At 36.6% G+C, this 19580-nt stretch overlaps 1 protein-coding gene across 1 annotated transcript in view; it reads right to left on the bottom strand.

Annotated features, from left to right (window-relative positions):
• Positions 1-4814: 4814 nt before the first annotated feature.
• The window catches only part of LOC149775363 (solute carrier family 15 member 4-like), a 47136-nt gene continuing 32370 nt past the window's right edge, over positions 4815-19580 (bottom strand). The window contains exons 5-8 of the mRNA XM_089943990.1: positions 19020-19148; positions 13472-13730; positions 10102-10197; positions 4815-6094 (exon numbers count right to left, since the gene is read on the bottom strand). Coding sequence (XP_089800116.1) covers positions 5610-6094; positions 10102-10197; positions 13472-13730; positions 19020-19148 — 969 coding nt within the window. The 3' untranslated portion in view covers positions 4815-5609. The remainder of the gene's footprint in view (positions 6095-10101; positions 10198-13471; positions 13731-19019; positions 19149-19580) is intronic.

The raw sequence follows: 19580 nt of genomic DNA on the forward strand, positions 1-19580 counted from the left end.
TTTGTATGCGTTCGCGTACGTTTGTGTGGATAGTATATGTGGGGTTTGTACGCGTTAGCAACGTTGTGTGGATAGTATATTTGGGGTTTGTATGCGTTAGCGACGTTGTGTGAATAGTATATTTGGGGTTTGTATGCGTTCGCGTACGTTTGTGTGGATAGTATATTTGGGGTTTGTATGCGTTAGCGACGTTGTTTGGATAGAATATTTGGGGTTTGTACGCGTTAGCGACGTTGTGGATAGTATATTTGGGGTTTGTATGCGTTCGCGTACGTTTGTGTGGATAGTATATTTGGGGTTTGTATGCGTTAGAGACGTTGTGTGGATAGTATATTTGGGGTTTGTACGCGTTAGCGACGTTGTGTGGATAGTATATTTGGGGTTTGTATGCGTTAGAGACGTTGTGTGGATAGAATATTTGGGGTTTGTACGCGTTAGCGACGTTGTGTGGATAGTATATTTGGGGTTTGTATGCGTTCGCGGACGTTTGTGTGGATAGTATATTTGGGGTTTGTATGTGTTAGAGACGTTGTGTGGATAGTATATTTGGGGTTTGTATGCGTTCGCGTACGTTTGTGTGGATAGTATATGTGGGGTTTGTACGCGTTAGCAACGTTGTGTGGATAGTATATTTGGGGTTTGTATGCGTTAGCGACGTTGTGTGAATAGTATATTTGGGGTTTGTATGCGTTCGCGTACGTTTGTGTGGATAGTATATTTGGGGTTTGTATGCGTTAGCGACGTTGTTTGGATAGAATATTTGGGGTTTGTACGCGTTAGCGACGTTGTGGATAGTATATTTGGGGTTTGTATGCGTTCGCGTACGTTTGTGTGGATAGTATATTTGGGGTTTGTATGCGTTAGAGACGTTGTGTGGATAGTATATTTGGGGTTTGTATGCGTTCGCGTACGTTTGTGTGGATAGTATATTTGGGGTTTGTATGCGTTAGCGACGTTGTGTGGATAGAATATTTGGGGTTTGTACGCGTTAGCGACGTTGTGGATAGTATATTTGGGGTTTGTATGCGTTCGCGTACGTTTGTGTGGATAGTATATTTGGGGTTTGTATGCGTTAGCGACGTTGTTTGGATAGAATATTTGGGGTTTGTACGCGTTAGCGACGTTGTGGATAGTATATTTGGGGTTTGTATGCGTTCGCGTACGTTTGTGTGGATAGTATATTTGGGGTTTGTATGCGTTAGAGACGTTGTGTGGATAGTATATTTGGGGTTTGTATGCGTTCGCGTACGTTTGTGTGGATAGTATATTTGGGGTTTGTATGCGTTAGCGATGTTGTGTGGATAGAATATTTGGGGTTTGTACGCGTTAGCGACGTTGTGGATAGTATATTTGGGGTTTGTATGCGTTCGCGTACGTTTGTGTGGATAGTATATTTGGGGTTTGTATGCGTTAGCGACGTTGTGTGGATAGAATATTTGGGGTTTGTACGCGTTAGCGACGTTGTGGATAGTATATTTGGGGTTTGTATGCGTTCGCGTACGTTTGTGTGGATAGTATATTTGGGGTTTGTATGCGTTAGCGACGTTGTGTGGATAGAATATTTGGGGTTTGTACGCGTTAGCGACGTTGTGGATAGTATATTTGGGGTTTGTATGCGTTAGCGACGTTGTGTGGATAGTATATTTGGGGTTTGTACGCGTTAGCGACGTTGTGTGGATAGTATATTTGGGGTTTGTATGCGTTAGCGTACGTTTGTATGGATACTATATTTTAATTTTGGTTTTATTCTTCGATCTGTTGTGTGTGTGTGTGTGTGTGTGTGTGTGTGTGTGTTAGTGTAAGAACGTCTGGATAGTATATTTGTTGGGTTTTTCCTCTTCCCTGTGTGAATAGTATATTTTGGGTTTGTTTTTTGTTCTTCTCTCTGTGGTGTGTGTGCGTGTGTGTGTATTGGTCTCTGTTTGTCCCTATAAAACTCCTTTTATCCCTATCAAATACATTCTACCTACCTACCTACAGTAGCGCGTATTCAGGTCAGCCACTTGCAACACTGTTGCCATTTATCCCCTAGTTTCCAGTAGAGTGACGTCACTGACGCTGGAAATTTTGATACTATAAATATGGACTTGGGAGTTTTCCACAGGTTGTAGCTATACATATGTACTAGAGTTCATAAACAGGTACGTCACTCAAGCTAAGGCTATAAAAAGATAGTGGGGTTTTCCAAAGGAATAACCCACAAGTTGTAGTATAAATAGATAGTGGGATTTCATATGAATTTTAGCTGATTATAGCTATAAATAGATACATGGGTGTTTATCCACAATCGTCACACAAGTTGATATTGTAAGTAGTTACTAATTTTATCCATTTTAGTCTAAACCATTGTAACTTAATTTTCAGGGATATGTTTAATTTCCTTTAAATTCTGGGACAATTTCGTCATTTTAGCGTTACTTTTAGTCACATCCATTTTGTCATTGAGCATTTCCTTGATTATAGCTATTTATAGCATCATTACAATTATGCAAATTTTTGAACACCCCAGCAAGATTTCAGGTCTTGGTAATGCTTTATATATAAATCTCACGCTTGTACTAGTGTATGTATGTCTCTGTCTCTGTTGTGTTTGACCCTCTACCATCATTGTCCCTAGACAATCCCACCATGTTCAATTCCCCTTGATGCTATACAGACCCACCATGTTCAATTTCCATATGTTAAATTCCCCTAGTCCCTAGACAGACCCCCACTCTATTCCCATGTTCAATTCCCCTTGTCCCTAGAGTGACCCAGCAATTTTTCCCATGTTCAATTTCCCTTGACGCTATACAGTCCCACCCTGTTTAAATTCCCTTGACACTATACAGTCCCACCCTGTTTATATTCCCTTGACGCTATACAGTCCCACCCTGTTTAAATTCCCTTGACGCTGTACAGTCCCACCCTGTTTAAATTCCCTTGACGCTATACAGTCCCATATTCCCATGTTCAATTCCCCTTGACGCTCAACAGTCCCAAAATTTATTTCCCATGTTAATTTCCCTTGATGCTAAACAGTCCCACGATTTTTCTCCATGTTAAATTTCCATTGACGCTAAACAGTCCCGGGGGGGTCTGTAATGCTAATTCCCACTGACGCTGAATCGTCCCCCTTAACTACTTGCAATGTCTGATTGTATGTGCCTTTAGAAGCTGTACTTCCAGCAAGAAAAATTTGCATTTTGTTAGCTTAGCAATATACAGAAACTGAAAAGCCTTTCAATATGGAAGTAAGCTTTGTGAGCTTGAGCAGTAAATAAAAACAGTATTACCTTTCAGTATGGAAATAAGTTTTGTGAGCTTCAGCAGTAAATAGAAAGTGCATGACCTTTCAGGATGGAAATAAGTGTTGTAAGCTTGAGCAGTAAATAGAAACTGCACGACCTTTTAGTATGGAAATAAGTTTTGTGAGCTTGAACAGCAAACAGAAACTGCATTACCTTTCAGTATGGAAATAAGTTTTGTGAACTTGAGCAGTAAATGGATACTGCATTACCTTTCAGTATGGAAACAATTTTTGCTGAAGATATGACTTGGTACCATCTGATTCTTTATGAAGTTATGTCCCTTTAACATCCTTGAGAACAAGGTAAAGAAATCTGATTTGCTTCATCATTCACTTGGATTTAGTTTTGTAGTCAGTCAGGGTAAAATTGCTTACAAAATGTTAAAAGTTTCATTTATTGCAAAATATTAAGTTATCTCGGCTCAAATCACTGATTTTATGATAAGTGAAACATGTGATTGAAATTGAGGGAAAAGGGTAGTGGGGTGGGGTGCTGAAGAGTAAATTTAATTTTCAAAGCTTTGATTTAAAACCAAGATTGGTACATATTAAAAAAACTGAAATCTTTTCCTGCATAAATATAAGCTATATATCTCATCCTGTGTTAACCCCCCAAAATGACATTTTAACTTGTGGTTTTGCCACTTGTTAAAGTATCACAATGTACCACATGATGAAATATATATGGATTATCACAGAAAAAGAATGCGTGTGTGTGCGATTTGGATTTTTAACGTAGCTTTTAAAAAATTTAGTCATATCGTTACGATGTCTGCAGTGTGGCAGTTTATAGTGATGTCTAGCACTGAGGCATCATGCCACAGACATGTAGCATGATGTCCCACACAGTCACATTATCCTGATACCAGGCCGACCAGTCCTAACACTAACCTCTTAATGCTGAGCACCAAGTGAGGCAGCTGTTAATACCATTTCCGTAAGTCTTTGGTATGACTTGGCCGGGGATCGAACCCATGACCTCCCACATCCGAGGTGGACACTCTAACCACAAGGCCACCGGAGCAGTCCAATGTGTGCATGTGATGTCTAGCATTGAGGCATCATGCTGCAGATATGCAGCATCATGTCTCACTCACCCAGTTCACATTATCCTGACACCAGGCCGACCAATCCTAACACTAACCTCTTAATGCTGAGTGCCTAGCTAGGCAGCTGTTAGTACCATTTTTATAAGTCTTTGATATGTCTTGGCCAGGGTTTGAACCTGCAACCTCCTGTATCCAAGGCAGATGCTCTAATGTAGAAAAAGAAATTAACCTATATATACACAAATCTTATCCTTTACATACACAAATCTATATGCTTTCTTCTAAGCTGGTGGAAAGAAATAATTTGATATGACAAAGGGCTAGGTCAAGGCCACAGGTTTATGCTATCAGGAAAGATGTATTCATACAACATGGCTATCAACAAAACATAAATGCAGTTTTGCAATTATTACATTCCCCAGCTTTTGCATTTTTAAGGTACTTTCAATTATGCATAGTGAATAGATTATTAAAAATGGGATTTACAGTTTTATTCAGTGTATCAATGCATATCGACTTGAAAACATCAGTGAATACTCTTACACAGTTCAGCCAGCAATACAGAAATATGTATAAATATTCATAACAAACACCAGATCAAACATTTATGATTACAGGGGCTAGTACTAAGTTTTATGACATGTATTGAATGATATGAAGGGTGATCCTTTGAAATTCTTGTCTGCCCTAAATCACATATAAATAGAAAGGAATGGCTACTGACCATATTTACTCAAGTCATATTCAAAGCTTATATCTGAACCTGTGTGTACACGGACCAGCAGCTAATAAAACAAACAGTAAAATCAGAATCATTAAAAAATTTAATTGTCAGTTCTGAAAAGTGCTAGTTTAAGGCTGTTTTTCTGGGGATAATTTCCACTGCTTTATCCACGTATAACACACACCTAGCTCTGAATGAAACATGACCAAATCTACTATCCCATAATTCACCAGAAATTAAGATTCACTTAAAATCACACTGTATTTATCCAGTGATGAGACCATACAAAAAGATATGTGCTACCCTCAAATTTAATTTTTTTCTCACAAGTATTGACAAATTATATCGTCGTCTGATAATAAGTACATGCCCTCCTTTTTGACAAATGAATTTGACTGGCCCCTTTTTCTTATCATGGGAGGGGCTCTATACCTACAACAAAATATTTAGATCACAAGCTGCTGTGTGTTATGTGCTGGCAGTCTAGGTCAATGCTATTACAAGTTTTGCACACAATGTACATGAGAAAAAAAATGATACGAAAATGTCATCTTTCATCAGAGATCAATCTATTGAGCCTTCCAGAGTGATCTTGGCTAATTGTCCGATTAAGATTCACAGGGATTCTTGGCCTTACTCCAACCTCCGATATTGCTGTGCTTGTAGATGTCTCATCATCAGCCTTAAAGGGGTTCGGTCTTGTTGCTGTTGCTGGATCTTGCACACTGATACCGATTATTTCTTTACGTAATTTACACTTCCAAATGACAATTAGGAATGCCACCAAGCCTAGAACCTGTATGCCACCAAGAGTGTAAAAATAGAAGTCCAAATGACAGGCCTTGTTCCCCCCTATAGAGTTGACACAGCGACAGTTAATATCTCCTACATTATTACTGTGAAACCAATGACCCATGAGGACATAAATCAATCCTACACTGAATAAACTGCCAAGCCCCGAAAAAAGGTAGAACAGTCCCATCACGCTGCTCTTTAGGGATTGTGGGGCAATGGAACATGCAAACTCCAGTCCTGAAATACAGACAATGCAGTCGAGTAATATCTTATTCTAAATAGGACTTTTTTCATAAATGAATAATTATCAGGTTAAATAGAAATCAAACAAGAGACTCAAATAGGCCCTGGATTGCTCAACTGATGGATATCTATCTAATAGCCATATTCAAGAATAGTTGGTCAACAAACCTGGAAAAATATGATACTTCCTGTTGAAATATTTTCCTATTCTGTTGATTGCATATATTATGAAAACAACTGTTTCAAGGTTTGTCTAGTTTTTTTTATCTTCATCCATATTTAATGGCAAATCAGTATCATTTGTCCAATACTGAAAGGTCTCTATGCCTGACACTTTGTCAAAATTGGTCAAATTCTGTTCAGCAGTTGTTTTGTTTTTTGGATAAAGTTGTGTAAATGTTTCTTCAAATTTTGTTTTGTGGTGGATTGGCATCATTTGTACAAATATGAAAACTCATTATGCCAGAAAGCTTCTAAATTATGTTGAGCAGTTTTTCAGAAGAAATCATTTAAATATTACTGTTTTTTTGGCAACAATGCCATATTTCATATTGGACTGGCATCAAAATTGAAAGACCTCTATGCAATGATGTTTTATGTCAAATTTGATCAAAATTTTTTGGGGGTAATGGAGGCTGTATTTGATGGCAGATCAGCATCTGTTGCACAAAATTGAAAAGTGTGTCCTACTAGGATGCCTTCCGTCTGTCAAATCTGGTCAATTTCATTTGAATGTTTTATTCTGGAATAAGTTTTTAAAAAGTTTTTCCATGTTTAGTAATGGTGGTGATATATGATGATGGATTGGCATCATCTGTACATATCTGAAAGGTTTTCTTGTCTGGATGCTTTCCCTCAGGATTGGTCGAATTCTTTACAGCATTTTTGGTGAAGAAATCATCTTAAGGTGTTTCTCATTTTTGTAATTACAGCTATATTTGATGGTAGACCAACATTATTGTACTGATCTGAAAATTCTTTTTGCCATAATGTTTTGTCAAGTTTGGTCAAAAATTACATTAATTGGTTTCAGGGACAACATTGTAAGGGTTGTGTCTTCAGCCATATCAGTAAAATACAATCAAATTCTGTTCAGTTTTGGACAAGAAGCCATTTAAAGGATTCTTTGTTTTTAGTAATGGTGGCCATATTTAATGGCATATCATCAGTTGTAAAAACTTGAAAGAGCTCTATGCCAGGAAAGTTTCAGTCAAATTTGGTCAAATTCTGTTAAGAACTTTCTTTTTAGAAACAGTTATTTAACATCTGTTATATTTTTAGTAACAGTGGCCAGGATGCTTTCAACATTTATCAAATTCTAATTTTAGCAACAGTGGTCATGAATTGGCAGCTTTTGTACAAATCTGAATGGTCTTCATGCCTGGATGCTTTCAAACATTTATGAGATTCTATAGAGCAGTTTTGAAAAAAAATTATACAGATGTTATTAAATGTTTTAGTAATGGTTGCCACATCTAAAGTTGGGTCAGCACCAGTTTTACAGGCTTGAAAACCCTTTAAGACAGGATGCATTCTGTCAAATGTGGTCATATTCTGTTGAGCTGTTCTTGAGACATTTTTTAAAAGTTGTTCTATTTTTAGCAACAGCAGTCATGAAAGAGATTTTTTTATACAAAAGATGTCAATATTGCCAACTGTAGTTAGATTTTTGTGCATTTTGGCAATATTTCGTTTAGGATCAACTGAATATAGTCAGAACTGTTTTAGTTTTAACACAAGTCCGATGTTGATATCACCATCCCTTCAAGAAGAAAAGTGATAACAAATTTGAAGATGGCCAACATGGCTGTTGGTGGTCTGATCAGCATCATATTCATTCACTACCAACTAGGTATCATAAAGAGTCTTTTAATAAAAATACCATGAATACATGACCAGCTGTCCTGGGGAAATAGGAATCATAAGAAGTGGTGAAAACCCCATTCTGATACAGCCATTGATTTGGGAGGAGCAGAAAGAACAATAGTTTCAAGGTAGCCACCATGATGGCTGTATTGAGGGTCAATTTGCATGATTTTCATTTAGGACCAGATAGACACTGCAAGAACTCCTCTGATGAAAACCCCATATTAAAATGACTTTCTATTTAAGAGTAGTGATAACAAGATTTTCAAGATGGCCACCATGGTTACCATACTGGGCATCAGATCAGCACCATTTAAATTTAGGACCTGCGAGAACTTTCATGTCATTCCTCCAAGTAGATCAAAAGAAGTAGTGATAAGTCTTCTGGCAAAAACCCATGCCAATATTCAGGAGAAGTAGCAATAACAAGATTCTCATGATGACTGCTGTGTTGGTCATACTGGACATTAGATCAGCACTATTTTTCTTAAGGACCAATAAGACACCTTAAGAAGTCTTTCAGTGAAAACCCCCATGTTGATATGACCAACCATTCTGAAGGACCAATAAGACACCATAAGAAGTCTTTCAATGAAAACCCCATACTGATATGACCAACCATTCAGGAGGACCAATAAGACACCATATGAAGTCTTTCAATGAAAACCCCATATTGATATGACCAACCATTCAGGAGGACCAATAAGACACCATAAGAAGTCTTTAAGTGAAACCCCATATTGATATGACCAACCATTCAGGAGGACCAATAAGACACTATATGAAGTCTTTCAGTGAAAACCCCATGTTGATATGACCAACCATTGAGGAGGACCAATAAGACACCATAAGAAGTCTTTCAGTGAAAACCCCATAGTGATATGACCAACCATTCAGAAGGACCAATAAGACACCATAAGAAGTCTTTCATTGAAAACCCCATGTTGATATGACCAACCATTGAGGAGGACCAATAAGACACCATAAGAAGTCTTTCAGTGAAAACCCCATAGTGATATGACCAACCATTGAGGAGGACCAATAAGACACCATAAGAAGTCTTTCAGTGAAATCCCCATGCTGATATGACCAACCATTCAGGAGACATAGCAACAATGAGATTTTTAAGACTGCTGTGGTAGCCATAATGGACATTTGAGCTGAGCAGCAGCATTTTTATTCAGGATCTACTCCACAGGATGAATGTGTTTGTAAAGTTCATGGCAATTCTCCAGCCAGTTTAAGAGGAGTAAAATTATGCTAATGGATTAAGGGATGACAGATGACAGATCAATGACAAAGAAGCATTTAGTTTACAACTAGATGAGCTAAAAATGCTGTTGTTTTATGACAGAAATCTCTCCCACAAAAATCAAATGCTAGTGTTTCATGACTGTAGGAGCCATAGCAATAAATACTCAGTAAATCATCTCTTCTTCAATGAATACCAATCTCCGATTGGTTCAAAAATGGGATGACGCCAATGGTAAAACAATTATGGATAAAAACAATTCCATTCATGCTATTCACTCATAGACAAATTTCAGAAGGTTCTAAGTTCTGAGTTCAGTACATACTAGAGTTAAGAGGCTACATGAATGTGGGGCCTGGCCCAAATTTCACTAATATATCTCTTATGTTTATATCTAGACTTGAGACATATGATTTGTCAAGTTTAAGACAGACTTTAATTTTAGCCAATTAGAACACTGGATTCTAAACTTAAGTCCCGATTCAGATTTAAGTTATATTGGTGGAATCCAGTCCAGGCACCAATTTCATCAACACAAGTCACAAAGTTAAGTCAAAACATATAGCATTTGATTGGTCAATTTCAAATTATACTTAAATTCCAACCAATTTGTATGAATTCTAGACTTAATTTCAAGTTGAGAGACTAAGAATTGTGTACAAGAATGAAAGACTTAAAATGAATTTTTAATGTACTAAACCTTACAAACCAAGATAGATGCACTGAACTGACAAAACTGAAAGTGACATCAAACATCCAGAGCTGGAATAGATTCAATACAGTAACGTTACGGGTAAAAGCTTTCTTATAAATAAATCTGACCTAAATTGGTAAATGTTGGGATACGTATATCATAGGAGAATCTTGGTACCTGTAGACTTACCTGCTACACTGGTGAACACTTCACTAAGCCCAATTAGTGTGTACTGTGGTATCTGATACAATATACTCATATCAGCAGCACAGTAGTTGGAGTTACCTGTAGAAGAAAATTAACAGTGAAGTATTCAAATACAATGCAATCTGCCATATCAGAGACTTCTATATAAAGTACACCTGCTTGTTAGGAACATGTATTGAAGTTGTATATGGAATTTTCCATTCAGATATGGGTGACCAGAGAGCAGTTTTGGTTGCTTTATCTGCCCTTTCTTTACTCTTTTATACCAAGCTAGCAGCCCAGAGTACAGAATATTTTTTCCAGACAGTATGAGTACAGCATTATTTCTCCAATATCTGAGATGCTGAGGTGTCAGGTTTAAGATTTTGTAAGGCTGTCAATATGATATAGTTCAAAGCTATTAGTATGGCTGCAATTTCTTCAATAAAAGCTGTGGCTCTATTCCAGTAACCAGCATGAGGTGATGCAATGGCAGCTCTGACTTTGTCTCCATCTAATAAACCATCTGTATACAGAGATGTATGCCTACAACAGGGGTCTCTAGGAAAGGACAGAACCTGTTGAGGTCTCATTCAACTGACAATGATCAAACATAATTTTTGAGGGTGTTGATAATCAAGACAGTGATTCTGAAACAGAATTTTGCAACACAGATTTTTTTCTTCTGTTTCTTAGTGAGGACGATTTTGTATAAAGGAAATGGAATGAAGTTTGGTTTCTGAGCATACAATGTTTAGTGTTTTGGCCCACTGTGGTGGCCATATTGGTGGCCAGGTCTGAGTGGATCCATTTTCATTTAGGATCAAACAGACATAATAAGAAGTGTTACGGTAAAAAGAAACTTTGTCATATATGACTCTCTGTTCAGGAGATAACAAGATTTTCAGTATGATTGACATCCCAAACACCAAATTGGCACCATGTTAAAATCACCATCCATTCATGAGGAATAGTGATAGCAAGATTTCAAGATGGTGTAAAGTTTAATGGCTATCTTCCAAGTAGTTCAGGAGTAGCGATAACAAACATGTGTTAATGGACAGATGGAGGTCAGACCACAGACAACAGGAATCCCATAAGATGTTCTGGTCTATGACCAACAGAACTAAAAACTGCAGTGAAAAACAATAATCTTTTGAAGGGTCTGCCACTCTACTGGGTGAAAAGAATTTCATGGAATTCAAGACCATTTCTTCATTTTAACTGTCAAGTGTTGAAAACATTTTTTAAAAATTAACTGCTATGGTGCACATGGTGGGTGTTGGCACCATTTTCTTTAGGAAAAAGTAGACATTATTAAATACCTATTGGTGAAACCCATGTCATAATGATCATTGATTCAGGGGGTAAAGTTATAACAACAGTTTTAAGACAATCATAATGACAGCCATACTGGATGTACAATTGGCATCATTTTCATTTAGGACCATCTAGGTATCATACAAAGCCTATTGGTGAAAGCCCCATGATGATATAGCCAACCATTTTCAACAATATTTTCAACTATGATTTTCCTTTCAGGAGGAGCAGTACTAACAAGATTTTCAAGATGGTTGCTCTGGCAGCCATATTGGATGTCAGATCAGCACAATTTTGATTTAAGACTAGTTAAACATCATAAGTCTTTTCATGAAAGCACCATGTTGATATGACCATCCATTCAAGACGAGTAGCAATAATCTGATTTTTAATATAGCTGCCATGGTGGCCACAATGGATGTTAGGTCAGTACCATTTTTATTTAGGACCAGCTAAGACATCATTAGAAGACTTTAGTGAAAACCATCCATGTAGGAGTTGTAGCAATAACACAATTTTCAAGATGCTCACTATTGCAACTGTATCAAATGTCAGAACAGTGGCATTTCATTTCAGACCAACTAGATGAAGCAGTCACTTTGCAAAAACGCCATGTGGATATGACTATCCATTCAGCAATAACAAGATTTTTACGATGGCAGCCATATTGGACATCAGATAGCCACTATTTTCTTTAAGACCAACTAGACATCATAAGTCTTTTATTGAAAATTCCATGTTGATAAATGACGTTCCATTCAGGAAAAGTAATGATAACAAGATTTACAAGATGGAAATTGTGGTGGTCATACTGGATGCCCAAGCAACATTTCATCAGGCCAAGTAGACCATGGGATGAATGTATATGTAAAATTGTATGCTCATCCTCCAAGTAGTTCAGGAGATATAGCAATAATAAACTTTTGTGACCATCCATTCAGGAGGAGCAGTGATATTTTGTAAGGTGGCTGCTGTGGTGGCCATATTGGTACCATTTTCATTGAGGACCAACTAAACGTGATAAGAAGTCTTTCTGTGAAAACGCCATGGTGGTATGACTATGTAGGAGGTGTAGCAATAAGATTTTCAAGATGGCTGCTGTGGTGGCCATAATGGACATCATAGTGGCACCATTTTCATTTAAGACCAAGTAGACAACATAAGAAGTTTTTTGGTGAGAACCCAATGTTCATATGACCATTTGTTTTGGAGAAGTAGCAATTACAAGATTTTCATATTGAATGTTCAAGCAGCACCATTTCCATCTAAGGACCATATGGTGAATGTGTAGGTAACGTTTCACTGAAATCCTCCAAACAATTTAGGAGAATTAGTGGTAACAAACCTATGCTGATGGATGGGATGAACAACAGACCATCTGATAAGTTCTTGTGGTCTATGACCAGTAGAGCTAAAATAAAAACCCAAAACAATGAAAAATAAGTGGCACCCAAAGAAAGAGATTTATAACATGCTATCAAGCCACTTCAAAGAATTCCTGTTTCATATTTCAAACATGATTTCCATACATCTCATAAAGGATAATTTTATTCATCAACAAAGACATAGAGTTGTATTTAGTGAGAATCAATGCTTTTAATAATTGATCAAAAATACAAAATGGACCTAATTTTGAAAAAATTATTTAACTACTATGAATTCATTCAGATATTTGTGGCTTTGCAAAAATTGTAAGCGATTATCCCTTAAGACGATTCAACCTAGGTCATTTGTTAGATTATTACAAATCATCAGCTCTTCATTTATGTTTGTACAAGAAATGGACAGTTGGATGGATGCAGATAACACCATAACAACATATATCCAACTAAAAAATGGTCATATGAAAATACTATTTTTCACCATATGATTACAAAATTTCACTATCAGTTTTGGATACATATACTGATGTGAACACACAAAAAGTCATTATAAAAAATGTGGCTATTAACAGTGACATCATTTTCATCTGACTTTGTTTATCAGCTGATTGTTTGTACTTGAAGGTAATTAAGCCTATCTATGATCATACAAACTCAGATTAAATATTTACCTATTAGCTGATTAATACATCTGTAACAACAGGTACTCTCCTCGTCTTTGTAGAGACTCTGTAGACGGAATTTTTCTACCAATCCAGCAGAAAATGCTGCAGTCACAGAGAAAACAAGTCCCAAGGCAATCCTTTTTTCCATGGTGAAATTGTAACCACGGCGACTGATCCAGGGGTAGACAACTTTGTTCATGATGGGCAGTATTAAAATCAGAAGAACTAGATCAAATAGAGAAAGCCAGGCTGCTACTATCTGAAACTATTCAATTAACAGCAAACATCAAACACTATCTCTTTATATTATGTTTTCTTCTCTTTTAGTATTACTGACAGATATATAATACATGTGTAAGAAAGAAATGTCAGGCATGTATAAAATTAATGACCAAAGGATTAAGAGTCACATTGATATACATGAACATGTAATGTTCAAATGAATCCTTCCTCCAAAATATCAATCATGTCCTAGCTTTTGACCTTGACCCACACATTACTCCTCAGGCAAGATATCACTACAATTTATAAGAAATTTATAAGTGTAAACGTGAAGACTACCTGAATAACAGTTGCTAAGATACTGTCAACAAGAGTCCCCTGATGAGACATGTTCTCCTGGCTGAAAATAATTTCCAAGAATAAAAGACCATTTCTTCCTTTAAACTACCGACTGCTGCAACCATCTCGTATACTCTTCAATAAAATGATCTTCAAATTAGCTTCTCTGGTGGACATATTGTATAACAGATTTTCATTTAGAACCAACATCATTAAATATTTTCTGATGGAAATGACATGTTGATATGAGTTTCTGCTTTGAAAAAGTAATGATAGTAAGATTTTCAAGATGACTGCCATGGTAGTCATACTGGATATCAGATCGGCACCATTTTCCATTTAGGACCAAGAAGCCTTTTGGTGATAACCTCATGGCAATATTACTTTTTGTTCTGGAGTACTGATAGCAAGATTTTCAGAATGGCCACTGTGATGGCCATATCCATCATCCAATCAGCATCATCTTCATTTAGAACCAAGTAGACATCATAAAAAGTCTTTATCTGCAAACCCATTGATAATATGGCCATCCATTCAGAAGTAATGGTAATGACAAGATTTTCAAGATGGCAACCACATATTAAATATTACTAAGTGCCAGCTAGTTATCATAAGAAGTATTCTAGGAAAAACCTCATATCAGTATCACTATCCATTCAAGGGCAGTAGCCATAACAGGATTTTCATGATGGCTGTTGAGACAGATCTGCACGGTTTCAATTTAGGACCAAGTACAGTGTAACCCTGCTATAACATGATGGTCAGGATCCAAAAACATCATTGTGCTATGTACTAAATCATACTATAGCCAACCAAGTCAGTTAGCAGAAGAAAATGATACATGCACCAAAAACTTGGTGAGGGCAGGTGGTGGTAACAAAAGTAGGTGCAAAACTATGCACTTCATTGGCACAGTTACAATCTTAAAACAAGAAATCCACATGAAGTGAAAACAGACATTGCATATATATCATGTTACTTTATTCAGAGAACCGTACATTGGTACAATATGTCTAATGTATAACACACAGAAGTAAAATGTGTAGTTATTTTGTCACAGATCATTATGTGTCTGAATTCAAAGCCAAATAAAAACATGTGTGATTTGGATTTTTAACGTAGCTTTAACAATTTTTCAGTCATATCACTATGATGTTTGCAGTGTGGCAGTTTACAGTGATGCCTAGCACTGGGGCATCATGCCGCAGACATGTAGCATGATGTCCCACCCAGTCAAATTATCCTGACACCAGGCCGAATAGTCTAAAGACATTCAAATCTCTTAATGCTGAGCGCCAAGCGAGGCAGCTGTTAGTATCATTTTTGTAAGTCTTTGGTACAACTCAACTGGAGGTCAAACTCACGACCTCCTGCATCCAACGCTCTAACCACTAGGCCACTGAAGTGGTAATTCTGTATGGAAAGACGAAGCACATCTATGGTTCAGTATGTATGCATGAGTATGTCCCAAGGCCAATAAACGCTGTCTGGATAAATTTCACACTTCTAGAATTCTATGCTGTGGATCAGAAAGCTTTATTGTTTTTTTGAAAATCTGATTGAATTTTAGCTACACTTTCATCATCGTATGGTCAACTCATGATCAGATCAATCTTGAGCTGTCTTTAACACTGGATTTAATCCGGTCCAGGGCTTCAAACTTCTCTTTAACATTAAAAGCTTTGTTTTCTGTGTAAATACCCAGTAATTAACACTTTGTCATCAATTACTTTGAACAATTACAGCAAGAACAATTGTTAATCAACAATGCAGTCATTTTTTATAGGATAAGGATGACATTATTCACTGGTCAACTGATTGCATAGTGATTGTTAAACAACAGAGCCAAGCTACATGCATATGTTGACAGCTTTCATTTTTTAAAACTCTTTTATAACTCATTAAAACTCATATAACTCATTAAACAGTCTTCCCCTGAGAATGACATATGTTGGCTATTGTTTGAGCAATGATCGTGCAGAGAATGCACTGAGGCAAACTGAAAGATTTAATGGTTTTATTGTTCATGGATTAGTAATAATAAAATTATGATCTGACATCTTTAAAAAAGTGACAAAAGTGATCAAAGTGCATTGATTGACTACTGACACATCTGAAATGAACATTCACAAATTGAAATGTTTAACAACTTTAATCATATAAAGAATGATACAATCAATTCTTCCAGAATGCAACACATCTAGCCAAATTATTAAATCAAACTCTTGTTTATTTTGACACAAAGAAATTGGTGAAATTATTGTAAAATTATGGGAGCATTACCACAATCATGTTATATTTTAATTCATACACAATCTCTTTGCCAAAATGACATGAACTTTTTTAAAAATTGTGCCCTTTGAAAAAAAACTTTTTTTTTCGTGTACCCCCACAAAAATATACAAAATCTCAAGAGACACACACAATCATGTTATAACCATTCATGTTAAAACCAAATCTTTAATATAATGAAAAGTGCTAGAGAGTGAAAACCTCATCCTGATATAATCAACCATGTAGGAGTAGCAATAACAAGATTTTCAAAATGGAGTCTACGAAAATTTGTCTGTAGATATGAGTGCAAACACCTAGATAGTTGCAGACCACATCTGCAATATGAAAATATAGCTATTAGTGATTGGTGCATCATAAATAACGTCATTTACTACAAACTTGCTCCACAGTGTGTTAAACTGAGTCACTTAACATGTTGGGATTAATGGAATCTATTCTGGGATTTGCAACAAGGCAAGGAAATCCAAGTTACAGGGTTACATTGTTTGTCTCGCCACTCAGCCCATGTATTATTTTCTCACCAAATTTTTTCCATTCAAATTAAACTAACCCCTCACTTTTACAATATAGTAAGAACATTAAACATGTAGACTATTCATAAGGTACTATTATTGCCCCTCATTTTACATATAGGTCATTCTATTTTTTTTATATTAAATCTAAATAATTATCTCAATAGAATCCAGATATCTACTGCTCTTACAACCCAAAAAAATAACAAAAAATGCAACAATTTAACAGTTATAATTGTTTTTGGCTTTAAGCACTGCACCATGAAAATTTAGAACAACCTACTTTTATTTTGGAAACACCATGCATTAACGGGAATATGTTAATGAGGGCACTGGAATCAATTCAAAGTACAATAGTCCTATGCATGAGAAAACATCAACGCAAAAAAATTTGACGGAATTGCTGTATTATCATATTTAATAAATGGATTACATATGAAGAAAAAAAGCAATAAGTAGTTAATATTTTTATAAGGATAACTTTTAACTTTCATCAGTCCTAATTTGGAAAAGATCTATATCATCCAATGATAAGATAATGGGTTCACAAGTCTGACCAACAGTACAATGTGAAATAATTGATATATGTTGGACTGACTATTCATGGATAAGTACAGACTGGTGACACTATCATATATAACTCACCATTTCTTTGGAAGAGGTCAAACTGTCTGTGACATATTGGTGTTTTAATTGATACTGATTGTAAAATTACCCTCATGCATGAAAGACACCTCAAACACATTACCAGGGGCCCCCGAGTGGCCGAGTGGTCTAAAGCGCTCACCTTTCCGGATCACTGCCATCTCACCTCTGTCTGCATGGGTTCGAGTCCAAGGCTCGGCTAGCGTGGGTACGTGGGAAAGCCTGCCAGTAGCTTCTCATTGGTCGGTGGTTCTTCCCTGGGTTTTCCAGGGTTCTTCCTCCACCTGTTATACTGGCCGCCATGTATAGCCTATCTTGTGCTGAAAAATGGTGTTAAATCCTAGAACAACAACAACAACAACATCAAACACATTACCCAACTGATAACCATATGAGGGGCTTTCTACTTCATGAATTTGTTGGAAATTTATATTTTCTGTCCTGGAAATATGGCAGGTGCTGCCACTAATAGTGCAAGGATATGTTACAGGGAAATCTTCTTGTGGAATAGAACATGGAAGGATGAATGAAACATTCCGATCTTTTAAATGCAGGAGTTTTTCATCTGTGATTGTATAATCTTCTCTGATTCAACTGGGGTGGATCAGGGTTTTTTTTCCAAGGTTTGAAGAAATCGGGTTTAACATAACACATTGCTGGGTGCTGACAGATTTAAATCATTTGGCCCATGTGAATCCACATGAGTTACAGGGACAAAGTAGAATGGATGGTGAGGGTCACAAAAATCACCAGGACATTTGTTGAACATACTGTTAAACAATAAAGTGTTTGATAAACTTGATGGTGTATTGGGCCCAACAGTGATGATTCAAACATTTTATTGATGGCCTCAGCAGGTTGGGTTTTGTTTCCTTTCCCTTTCTTCTTATGGTCTTTCTGTTAACATTCTAGGGCCTCTCAAGATTGAAAAATGCAGGGCCATAAACCAAACTGCATTTCTGTCTTATCTCTGGTTACCATTCAAAAACTTCCATCAGACCTGTTATAAATAAAAGCATAAAAGCTGTGTATAGCTATGGTTAATTCTTTTAATATAAATAACAAAATTAGAAAATTATATGAAGCACCTTCATTTATGATCAGCAAACAAATAGACAGACTTTGTTTATCATTCTGTCTCCAATGTTTTCCGAGTAGCTTGTAAGTGAAGTTCTTGTTAAAACTCTGTTATTGTTGGTTTTGTTTTGATTTGGGGTTTTTATGTTTGTTGCTGTTGCTGTTGTAATAACTCCATATGGCCAAAGTAGAAGACAATAAGGGTTACTTCCCTTGAAAAATTATTTCCTAGGGCAAGGACACCATGAGTAAGTTGAAAAGAGCAATAACTCTGTTCAATACAGGACCAAAAAAAGATAAACGATTGTATGATATACATTTTAGTAGCAATTCAGCCACAAAATGACATCAGATGCAAGGGTGGGACAGCTTTGATGGTAACAAGAACAGTGAGCTGATGGACAAATAGCCAGATGCATGCAAAAAGTGACCAGTTCTCTAGCTACTGGACCCTAGCTACTTACTGGCTTGCCATCTTCAGTAGAGCTTGAATTATTGATTACATATGGTGTGTTGTCACACACTTTCACATTATTCTGTTGCTGGAATGACAGCTTCATATGAAGTCCCTGAGCCAGAAAGGTTGTTTCTATCTGAAAGTAAAAATGCATCATGTTACAGTAAAGTGGTCCCCAACTATAAAGCCACTTGGCAGCTAATATTGTGGGTCAGGTAATGGGCTCTTTCTGGGGTGGAACAATTTTTAAAACTTTAGTGTTCAACAATCTGCAAAAAGCAGGTGAACTGAATTTGTATGCCCCAAAAGTGTAATTAGTTTCAAACCAGTATTTTTTATGGACTGAACCATTTTGAAAATTGTAATGTTTCTCTACTTACTGTATTGAAGTTGAAACAACTGAATTTATATATACTGTTTATATACTCCTATTCACAAATCTGGTTTTAAGGATAACGCTGATAACTACCAACCAATCTCAATACTACCAAACTTGTCAAAATTGATTGAAAAACATGTCCATGACTCATTCATGTCATATTTAACCAAACACTTGCTGTTACACCCT

The sequence above is a fragment of the Sinohyriopsis cumingii genome, chromosome 19 (genome assembly GCF_028554795.1).
Source record: "Sinohyriopsis cumingii isolate HCF-2022 chromosome 19, ASM2855479v2, whole genome shotgun sequence".
Classification (NCBI taxonomy): domain Eukaryota; kingdom Metazoa; phylum Mollusca; class Bivalvia; order Unionida; family Unionidae; genus Sinohyriopsis; species Sinohyriopsis cumingii.